The 12,232-nt window shown below is 31.1% G+C and overlaps 1 protein-coding gene across 1 annotated transcript in view; it reads left to right on the plus strand.

The window, feature by feature from the left end:
* The first annotated feature begins 3,407 nt into the window (after nucleotides 1–3,407).
* The window catches only part of LOC140447469 (organic cation transporter protein), a 105,538-nt gene continuing 96,713 nt past the window's right edge, over nucleotides 3,408–12,232 (plus strand). Inside the window, exon 1 of the mRNA XM_072540136.1 lies at nucleotides 3,408–4,063. Coding sequence (XP_072396237.1) covers nucleotides 3,693–4,063 — 371 coding nt within the window. The 5' untranslated portion in view covers nucleotides 3,408–3,692. The remainder of the gene's footprint in view (nucleotides 4,064–12,232) is intronic.

Below are 12,232 nucleotides of genomic sequence, written 5' to 3' on the forward strand. Positions count from 1 at the left end.
TCAAAGGGAAATAAAACAATTTCCCGACAAGACAACAGTATTAAAAGTGAACGTAAACCAGAAGGGTATGATGATAAACGTTTTATAATTCTTCATTCTGGTTTTTAGAAAAGATTTGTTACTGTCAGCTTTAAACCTTTTATCTGTCAGCAAACTAATAGAGAATGGGAGTTCATTTCAAATTGAAAATCTTTGTTGCAAAACATTTAGCAAAAATTCTGAACTAATGGCAAAGGCTGACTTAATAAATGGTACAAATAAAGAATACTTGATAAATGTACAAATTGAATTTAAGGTTAATTAAGATTTTGAAAATTTTTTATTTGCGAAACATGGCATAGAAGGTTTGGCCATCTAAACACTGTTTATTTAAATAAAATGAAAGATGGAATAGTAGATGGACTGAATGTGACTGGAGAAATTGACATTAAAAAACAAAACTATATAGTTTGATGAGAAGGCAAGCAAACACGATTACTTTTCAGCAGCAAGGTCACAGAGTCAATAGTTTATTGGAGAATGTACACACTGATGTATGTGGACATATGGAAACAGATCATTAGGTGGCTCCAAATATTTTGTTACTTTTTAAGACGATTTTAGTAAAATGGTCTTAATTTATTTTATTAAAACAAAAAGTGAAGTTTTTAATTGTTTAAAAGTATCGCTGAAAACCAGAAGGGTATTCATATAAAAACTCTGCGAAGTGACAATGGTGGAGAATTTTATTCAAAAGAATTTAAAAGATATTTACAATAAGTGTAAATGGTATGATACATCAAAAAACTAATCCCTACACGTCTGAACAAAATAGAATATCCAAACGTTTGAATCGAACAATTGTAGAAAAAGCAAATTTTTTTGGACTGAAACTGTTAACACAGCTGTTTACTTAAAAAATAGATCTTTGGCTTCTGGTTTAAACAAACCACCTTTTAAAATGTGGACAGATAGTAAACCTGACGTTAGTTGCCGTCGAATATTTAGCAACAATGTGATGGTACACGTTCCAAAAGAAAAAGGGGGACATGTGGGACAAAATTGGGAGAAAAAGGCTATTTTGTACATTTTAGTAGGGTATGCTGAACTTGCTGAAAATATAAAAGCATACAGGGTTTATAATCCCACTATCAAAGAAATTATAGTAAGCAGAGATGTACGAATTATGGAAGATACAAAAAAGTTTGAAGTGATTCATTTTGATTTAAAAGATGAACATGATACAAAAGAAACTCTAGATTCAGTTGGGAGAACAAAACAAAGATGATGTTGAAACTAAGACTAAAGATAATGGTAATATTTTTAGTGACGAAGAATCTAGCTACTATAAGGAAGATAACTTAAGTGATAAAGACTATAAAGTGCCCAGTTTACCTGAAACATTACAAGAAGTACACAGAAAGTCAGAACGAGTAAGAAAAAGAAAAGACTTTAGTGAATATGTAACATATATGTGTGCGGAGACAAGTCACATAATATTATGATGTTCCGTTAACAGTCTCGGACGCATTACAACGTGCTGATGGAGCAAAGTGGAGAGAAGCCATGAAGGATGACATCCAATCTTTCCGTGACAAAGCATGGGATGTAGTAGATGTACCAGAAAATGGTAGTGTATTTGATAATAAGTGGGAGTTTAAGTTAAAGTGTAATAGAAAAATAAAGTTACATATTATGCACGACTAGTGGCTAGGAGTTTTAATCAAAGAGAATATACAGACTATACAGAAATTTTTGCGTCAATTGGTCAGGGTTTTCATTTAGCAGGTAACAAATGTTTAAAATTAAATAAGGCTATTTATGGGCTTCAGTCTTCTAGTGCCTGGAATTATGAAATAAATAATGTTTTGGAAAATATTAATTATAAGAAATCAAAACATGAACTTTGTATCTATACAAAAAGAGAAAATAATAAAATTACGGTAGCAGTATATTTAGACGATTTTTTTATAATGATTTCATCAAATGATGAAAGTGAAACAAGTAGACTAAAAATGAGCTAAAAAGTAAATTTTTTATTAAAGATTTGGATAAATTAAGGAATGTTTAGGTATGCAAATAGACTTTGATCCAAATAAAGGTTATATTGCTTTGAATCAGAAAAACTATATCAGTTGTTAAAGAGATTTAACATGAGTGATGCCAAAGGAGTTAAAACTCCAATTGAACTAAAGTTATCTTTATCAATTGATAATAGTAACAATTGTATTAGAGATAAATTTCTGTATCAGAGTCTATTTGGTAGTTTGAAGTATTTATTTATTTTAACCAGACCAGATATATCATTTACAGTCCGTTTCTTGAGCCAATTTAACAATTTATTTAATAAGTCTCATTGGAAATGCGTAAAAGGAGTTTTGGGGTATTTAAAAGACACTATTAATTATTCTCTGATTTACTCAAAAGATGATTCAGAATTGCAAGGCTTTGTAGATGCCGATTGGGCAAGCAATTATATCGTAGATCTTTTACTGGACTTTTGACTCTGCAATATCTTTGCAAAGTGCAAAACAAAAAACGGTAGCTTTATCTAGCAGCGTGGCAGAATATATGGCCTTGTCAGAGGCTGCTAAAGAGGCTGTTTTTCTTAGGGGTTTGTTAAGTGATTTAATTGAAAAAACTGAATGTATTACTTTATTTAACGACAATCAAAATGTATTAAACTGATCAGAAAATTCAATTTATTATGAAAGAAGTAAACATATTGATGTAAGATATCATTTTTTGAGAGACCTAATATCTGAAACAATTATTATTGTAAAATATATGCCTACTGATGTTATGCCAGCTGATGTGTTGACTAATAGTCTAGTTGCTGAAAAGCTGCACAGATTATTGAAACTGTTAGGTATAGGTCACCTATAAATTTTATTTTATTGATAAGTGGGGATGTTAAGATATTGATATCAACTAAACAAAATTTAAATATTAGCGCCACATGTCATTTACAGGAAGGTAAGATTGGTACAACGTAAACTGTCAATTGTATTCACTTTTGGAACAAAATAAAGTTAGTCTTAACGGTATACCCAACTGGCTCGTTTCATTTATAAGTATTAACAAATATTAGCCATTTTCTAATTCTTATAACCGACTAAGTTTGGCTAACATGTTTTGGTTTATTTGTTATAATACGAATGATGGCAATGAGCAAAGATTCAACGGATCTACTGTATACCATTTTTTTGTATTGTATAATAAGAAGTAAATAAACAATATTATCTTTATTATAATGATAAAAAAATTGTAAGATCAGAAATATAAACGAAAATTCGACAATACGTTACAACATTTTCATTCCGACAACTGTTAATATCTTTTTTACACTATTTATGTCTAACAAAGTTCCGTAAATCGCATGTTGGACGGCTGAAATCGTTTTCGCTACGTACAATGCAGTCTTTCTTACCTTTCGCCGGTGTATAAGTTGTAAATAGACGAAATGTAACACCGACAATGCGCACCATCGTCTAATGCAGTGATAAGAGCGCGCGTTACGATTTCTGCAAGCACGGTAGGGATCGCAAAGCAATAGATCATTGTCACATCCCCATCGTGACCTTAACAATGTTCTATAAAAACGATGAAATCATTGACCGCGGTTTCAGTCGATCACCGCTTCTCAGATCTAAATTAGCGATTAGGAATTGCCTCAGCGCAGAGGTTAGCCTGGTCGCAGAAAAATAAAAAAGATGTCACCAAAACAGGACGAAAAGGCCGATAGCCGGGCTTACAGCAACGACGGGTACGTCAGCGATTCGAACGAGAAATGCGCTACTAACGGGAAAAACAATCTTTCGATAGACTTTTTGAAAAAAGGAGTTCCGAAAGAGTCTGAATCCGGAAATAACGACGTCGTGGAAAAGGGAGAATCGTTCGAATTCGACGATTTGTTACCCCACTTGGGCGAGTTCGGCAGGTATCAGAAAATCTTGTTTTTGCTGATGATACCGTTCGCGTTTTTTGTGGCATTTGTTTATTTTACTCAGATCTTCATTACGATCCTTCCTGAGAAGTATTGGTGTCGAATACCAGCTCTAGCTAACCTTACCGTTGAAGAAAGGTACGTAAAACACAGTTTTTCTAAAAAAAATGTAATTTTCGTAGGATTTTCCATATTTTTATTTTCAACTTCTTAAATATCAATGTTAACATTTTAAAAAAGTTAGCAAACAATATTAAAATGACCCTTTATATCTTCTTTTATGGAGTACCAGATTATATATATTTTTTTGAAAATAACATACACTTCGTTTTAGATTCAGAAAAACACTTTAGCTATTTTTATATTATATATAGCACTTACAAGATATCACTTCTTTTTTAAAAAGCGGTAAGTCGTCTGCATATCTGCATTGTAACAATTTGAAAATTGTTTTTTAGAATGTAGTTAAGAACTATCAGAATAAAGTTGCACTTATCGTTGATTCTTGAGATATTCCATTCCTTTGTGTCATTTTGGATCATGTAGCGTTGTTTAGACAAATACCGTATTTCTCTCTATACTAAATATGGTTTAAAAATCATAAAAATTGTTAATTTTACTTTTTAATGTCCAGTGGGTAAATTACCATATCAAATGCTTTATTAACGTTTTTTTATTCGCAAATTCTTGATTTATTTCAAATTCAGAGTTAATTAGAATATCGGTAGTGCATCGATTTTTTCGGAAACCTCTTTGTTTCAAGTATTTTATTTTGATGAAGATACCGCAGTAGTCATTATTTTACATATAGTTCAGTCGTTAGAGATTTGAGCTTTAACAATTATACGAACTAGCCGAATTTTGCTGAGAATGTCAATTTTAGGACCCCAAAAAGATGCAAAAAATTTTGCCACTCCTAGCCTCCGGATATTTCCTAATAGGTCTGGTTATGCAAAAATCATCGATTTCATGGCAAAATTTTTCGCAGATATCTGAAGCTTTTAAGACATAGGTGGGGGTTACTAGATGACGAATAGATGAAAAGGTACTCCTATTTTTACCTTGCGTTTTTTTTAAACAATAATTTATGGTCACAATTTGATTTTTTGTCTATAAATTTTTTCCCTTATATTTTAAATAAACAATATTTATATCATTTTTTTATATCAAGAATATCTTTATTTTTCCGTTTTTTCAATTAAAATTGATAAATAATTTACGGAGATATTTGCAAAAAAGCAGTTTTTTGCACTAATTTATAAATTTAATTAACTTTTTTATTAACAAAATAAAATGTTATTAATACATTTAAACATCGACGAATTACTGTTCTTTAAATTTGTGCGAAATTTCCCCCCGATCGGTCAAATAGTTTAAAAGTTATTTAATTTGTTTATCCCTGAGGCTAATTATTTAAACTATTGAGCTTGCCCTATGCATGATGCTAGACACATTTAGCAAATTTTATAGGATTTTTTAAGACTTAGAATATCTCAGAAGTTAAATGCATATTGCATTTTCATCGAAATTATTTACATAATAAACGTTTGAAAAAGGGGTATGTTTTTTACTTATAAACAATTGTAATAACTTCTATATTTCTCAAGCTACAGACTTGTACGTACAACCATTGGATAGCTGGTAAAAAGACTCACATTAAAAAAAAAAATCTTCTATAACCAATAGGGACGAAGTTAGCGACTATTTTTTTTAATTATATCTCCATTGTTTATAAACATTAAGAAGTAAAATTTGCACAAATTTTGAATGAAAATCTAAACTTTATATTGAAACTTATAGCTATAAAATTCATCAAATTTTTCGAAACTTACAGCCTTTAGTTACTTTCGAAAGATCGACATAGGAAAGTGGAGGGGAAACTGTTTTAGCTCCTCGCTCCAAAATTTCGTCAGTCTCAGTGTAGTGGCTTTAGAAAGCAATATACTTGTGTTTTTTGAACAAAAAAGTTTTAACTAAACGTATTTAATTACTTTTTGATTAAAAATTGTAAATAATATTTAAAACTATTGAATGAATAATTAATTATTTTCAACTTGTATTATCAGTGAAAAATATTATTTAGTGAAGTCGAATGAATGAACCAAATTTTAACTTTTAAACCAATGTATGTAAAGAAAATAACAAAAGTAAAGTTCAATAAACATTGAAAAATTTAATAAGACAAGTGATGAAAAAATCGACTTATTTTATCAAAGCAGTAACGCAGATTAGATTAATATTGTATATCATATTTGTACGAAAAATAGAATAAAAATCGATATTGTTAATTATAAAAATACAAACAATTATAATTAATATAAGGAATATATTAATATATTATGTAAAAAACTACCTGAAATTTAATTTATAAAATATATAAGTATTATTACATCATTGATATAAAATGTAAAAATTAATGTTGATTTTCCGGGATTTTCCGAGATTTATGGGGGGTGAAAATTATGTCATCATTATTAATGCTGCGATAGACTATTCTAGCCAAATTAAAGAAAAGTAAGTATTTACGGTGAATTTCAAATAGACTCAATTTTTCCGAGGTTTCCCATATTTTCCGGCCAGTGAAAACTATGTAGTTATTCATATTTTGACGAGCTACCCCAGAATAAAAAAAGAGGCTTCCAGCTGCAATGGAAGCCGAGATAATGTTAATTTTTCCTACGTGTTGCAATTTGAAGTTCCGATGTCGAAAAAAAAAAACAGTTGTCCTCTTCACTTTCCAATGTTGATCTTTCGAAAGTACCTTCGTTTCAAAGTGCTGTAAGTTTCGAAAAATTTGATGAATTTTATAGCTATAAGTTTCAATATAAAGTTTAGATTTTCATTCAAAATTTGTGCAAATTTTACTTCTTAATGTTTATAAATAATGGAGATATGATTTAAAAAAAATAGTCGCTAACTTCGTCCCTATTGGTCATAGAAGGTTTTTTATTTTTTAATGTGAGTTTTTTTACCAGCTATCCAATGGTTGTACGTACAAGTCTGTAGCTTGAAAAATATAGAAGTTATTACAATTATTGTTTATGAGTAAAACACATACCCCTTTTTCAAACGTTTATTTTATAAATAATTTAGATGAAAACGCAATATGCATTTAACTTTTGAGATAGTCTAAGTCTTAAGGAATCCTATGAAATTTGCTAAATGTGTCTAGCATCATGCATAGAGCAAACTCAATAGTTTAAATAATTAGCCTCAGGGATAAACAAATTAAATAACTTTTAAACTATTTGACCGATCGGGGGGATCGGTCAAAAAGGATTAGTACAAAAAAACTGCTTTTTTGCAAATATCTCGTAAATTAGTTATGAATTTTAATTGAAAAAAACGGAAAAATAAAGATATTCTTGATATAAAAAAATGATATAAATACTGTTTATTTAAAATATAAGGGAAAAAACTGATAGACAAAAAATCAAATTGTGACCATAAATTATTGTTTAAAAAAACGCAAGGTAAAAATAGGAGTATCTTTTCATCTATTCGTCATCTAGTAACCCTCACCTATGTCTTAAAAGCTTCAGATATCTGCGAAACATTTTTCGACCTTTTTTTTTTAGCCAGACTGGGCTACACAACGCCCATCCTAGGGGGGAAAACGGAAAAAGATAATTTTGAGAATATTTTGAAAAAAAAAAAGAATATTAGCACTTTTTATGTAAAATGAAGCATTCTCTCAGAAACTATTGAAGCGAACGGCGATTTTGAATGCCAGTTTCGAGCCAGAAATGAATTTTAAATAAAATTTGTATTAACTCTACGGTAAAAATTCGATATCTTTTGATTTAAGTGTCCTATCGACAAAAATTAAACTGCCCTTTAAAGGTGAAAAGTGTACCTTTCGTATGCAATTTTATTTTGCCGCAAATGGAGTCACTTTTTATAAAGGTGTTAAATAAATAAACGTTGCGCGATTTTTACTATTTTTTGGGATTCTCATGAGATCAATAAAATTTATCACTTTCAGTGGCCGCTCGTAGTGGAATTTCCATTTTTATAACCTAATCTTTAGTTTTGGCAACAAATATGAGGTATTTTAAGTATGCCTAAAAAACGCAGAATTTAAACTTTTACATTACAAACGATCGCACGTCACGGGAAATGTCTTTACAAAGACGGTGTTGCCAAAACTCAAAACCAAAATTTCATGTTATATGTTTTAAAGATTAGGCTCTAACAATGGAAATTTCACTAGGACTAGATTCAATATTTGTCGATAGGAAACTCTGATCAAAAGATGTCGAATGTTTAGCTGTTTAGCGCGCGTAACTGACATTCAAAATCCCCTGTCGCTTCAAGTGTTGTTTCTAGAGATTTATTTTGCGGTTCATTTTACGCAAAAAGTGCTAATAAACGTTTTTGTTAAAATTTATCTTAGCTACATTTTTTATTTGAATCATTTTTTTCCACGGTCGACAAATTCTTGGTAAATCGATTTATTCCGTTATCCTCCCCGGGTTTCTCGGATTTTAGGGGTAAGCCGGGAACTAGGAGTGGTAAACTTTTATGCATATTTTTTGGTGTCCCAAAATTGACCTCCTCAGCAAAATTCAGCTTGTCCGTATGATTTTTAGAGGTTTAGTGAAATTTTCATCTCTGACGACGAGTAATATTTGTTAAGAATACTGGTCTATACTAATCTGATGTTCTAGTTTTTTTGCCGCGTCAACCTATAAGGGCTATTCATAGCGTGGTGCGATTTATTAACCCTTCAGCGGATGGGCGAAATAAAATTACATAAACACACGGATGATGCTTCTAAGGACCAACATGAAAAATTTAAAAAAAAATCAAAAAATGAAATAATTTTTCTTAAACTAATTATCCGTTTTGTATTTCTATAACAGTATATTTAGTTGAAATAGTTATAGTTATTTCAATGAAATAAGAAAAGATAACCCAAAAGTAAATATTCGATTTTAAAAGAAAAATAACATTGTAATAATTAACAAACAACAATCTTTAAAAAAAGTCCATACAAAAAATATCAGTAATCAAATTCGGTCAACACATTCCCTGTAGCATGCTGTTATATGTTCAATACACAGCCAACACTCACAGAAATTACAAAAATATCAGGTTTGTCTGCGTTTGCAATATTTGCAATAACCTCTTTTTTAAATTTACTTATAGGGGGTCGAAAGTGGGGACTGAACAATAACTGGGCTGGAGATAAGGTAAGAAAACAAACCGAAACGTTTGCGAACGGCCACTCTTGTTTTGGTTGGAGAGCTGGGTCGTAAGTAAGTGAATAAAGGAGGAATTGGAAGGGGTAACTATAAAGAAAGAAATCAAAAAAATACTTTTCAGTAAAGAGATTTCCTGGGCAACAAAACACAAGAAGCTTCCTGAACTATTTCAATTTGGACGCCGTTTAAAAGAATCCTGTTGCTGGATAGAAAGAAAGGCTTTTCTTTCCTAAAAAATATTAAAGGGTGAAAATCTTTTTAAAGGATATAATATAACTCCTAGTTTAGAGAGAAACATTACATATTTATTATTACTTCACATTAACAGTTATTATAAATAATATTAACAAAATTTATCAACAAACCTTACAGGTTGGGCGACAGTTGTAACTATTTAAATAGTTATTAAAAATGAAAATTATCTAAATTCAACGGAGCTTACATTGCGGTTAACCTTTAAACAAAACAGAATTCGAAATGAAATATCAAACCTTTTTGAAATATTAATTAAATATTAAAATTAATTGTATTAAAAGAAAACTAATATGACAATTATCTAACCCATAAAACTAATAATTTTATTTATTTATAATTTTTTAGTTTGTCATGAAAGCAAATTTTTTTTATGACTGAACAATTGTTTATTTTTAATATTGTTCTGAAGCTTAAAAAACAAAATTTGTTTAATTTACTAATGTTTGTATTTTGAGAACGATTTCCGAAGTGGAAATTGAAACGTCAATAAACGTATTTTAACCTTTAATTGTGGCTTATTCCCATTTAAATTGTTTATTTTTACTTTGAATAATTTTAATAAAAAGTACCTGGTATCACTGGCTGGTGTATTTCCTTTAAGAAAGTTTTTGGGATTGGAATTGAATCAAAAACACTGGAAACAACACATAACTGTGTCCCAAACAAACTGTAATTGGTCTAGGGTGACCATGGAACACAAAATGAACAATTTTTGGGAAGTTGGACACTGATTCGGGCTTCGGATTATCCTGGATGACAACAAACTGCAATCTTCGAAACTTGGCCACCCAATTCCTCCTTAAAACCATGTGGACCTCTCAAATGGTTGAAAGCGCCTTCTTACATAGCACAAACAATCGGTGATTAACTCAACAAAAACTGCCAAATAACATCTTGAGCCCAAATTCACCCCTCAACTTAAAAAAATTGCCGACTTTGAAGACTACACGCCGAAAGCTATCTCTTCCAAATCCAAATATCCTCTCACTGCTACATGATACTACACTTCACTATTTCCGATAACGAAAAAGCAAATCACAAAAACCATTATGAGTTTAAAAAAGAAAAATCCGGAATAAACAATGACCTGACTCTATCGTGGTCCATTGTAGAGTGACATCATTCGCCTATCCTGGTATAAACAAAGCATAAACGGAAATATTCCTGTTTATTTGATGCTCAAAATCTCTAATAGATGGAATCAAAAGAAATACCCATCTGTGTAATATAAACAAACTAAAAATCTTATCCAGAAGTAAAACACTTCACATTTGTATTAAGGTATAAAACATATAATTAAAACTTTTTTAAAAAGTGTCGTCAAAATTTATACAGGAGCATAACGTGACGTTTTCGATCTAGATCAGATCATCCTCAGTGCCTTCTTTTGTAATTGAAGCTAACACTAAAATTGTAGCTGTGTCATAAATATATGGTTTTACATTGTTCCAAATTTATGTAAAAATTTAAATTTATGTAAAAATTTATGTATGTTATCTCTCCCTTGTAGATTTAAGTTCAGTCCGTTAAGGGCACTGAAGATATCAGCCAAATATGCCACCATTGTAAGCCATTCAAATTTATTAGAATCATCAGCATGTTTATTTGCGCTGCCTACAGAATTTTTCAAAAAAAAAACATTCTGATCTCATCTCTGAGCTCAAAAACACGCGACACGACTTTGCCACGAGACAACCAACGCACCTCAGCATGCAATAGTAACTCCTTGTGAATGCTTCCCATTTCTTCAGAAATCATACCGAAAATACGGGAATTTAAGGGCCTTTCTTTAATAAAATTCACGGCCTGCATTATTTCGTCTAACAGTTTTTAATTTTTTGGGCATTTTTTATCAGCTACTGCCTCTCTGTGAATACAACAATCATGCCAGAAAATAAATGGATTCAGATTCTTCACGCGAGCGTGAAGTCCTGTTCGAAGACTGATCATAGCCCGAGCACCGTTCGCACTAACTGCCACACATTTATCCCACGGTATCTCATGAGTGGACTAGTGGACATAAAGTCGTTCAATACTTCAAATATCGCCTCTCCTGTAGGCAGACGCCTACAGAACAGAAAATCCTCAACTATGCCGTCGTTATATTCGTAGCGAACAAATGCAAGCAAATTGGCATAATTGCTAATATCTGTGCTATTATCTAATTGCAAAGCATAAAATCTGCTCGCTTTAACATTCAAAATCACTTACCCTTTAACATTTCCAGACATGTCATTAATTCTATTCTTCACTGTACTATTGCATAACGATATAACGTCTATAATTCTTTTGAAGCTTTTTCTCCCAACATAGCGGAAACTATAATTTTAGCGCATGGTAGTATTAATTCTACTGCAATGGTATGAGTCTTACCACTTTTTGCAACTAATAAGGATACTTGGTAAGATGCTAATACAGCATTTTCGTTATTGGGCCCAGTAGCAGTCTTAATTATTGTTTTTTTGCTTCGTTCTAATTCCGACGCTTTAATTTTGAAAAATGATTGAGATTTATTACGAACGTCTTGGTGTTTTGTTTCTAAATGACGTAGGAGTTTGCCCGGTTTCATATTGACTCATTCAGTCAGTCATGTATCAGTTTAAACTGATACATGTAAATCCGAAAGCTAAGTAATCGAATCGTTTGGCTTTAACCAGCGTTTCATTGTCACAATCACACGAAAAACATAATACTTCTCTACACTTCGACGGAACACAGTGCAAAACAATGCGCGTAAACAAAACACACGGCCAATAAAATGAATGTAAACAATAATTTCAATCCTTAAACTAAACAGAACAGATTACGGGACCATGGACCATTGACTCATTGACTGGACAATTCG

Source organism: Diabrotica undecimpunctata, chromosome 8 (assembly GCF_040954645.1).
Source record: "Diabrotica undecimpunctata isolate CICGRU chromosome 8, icDiaUnde3, whole genome shotgun sequence".
Taxonomy (NCBI): Eukaryota; Metazoa; Arthropoda; class Insecta; order Coleoptera; family Chrysomelidae; genus Diabrotica; species Diabrotica undecimpunctata.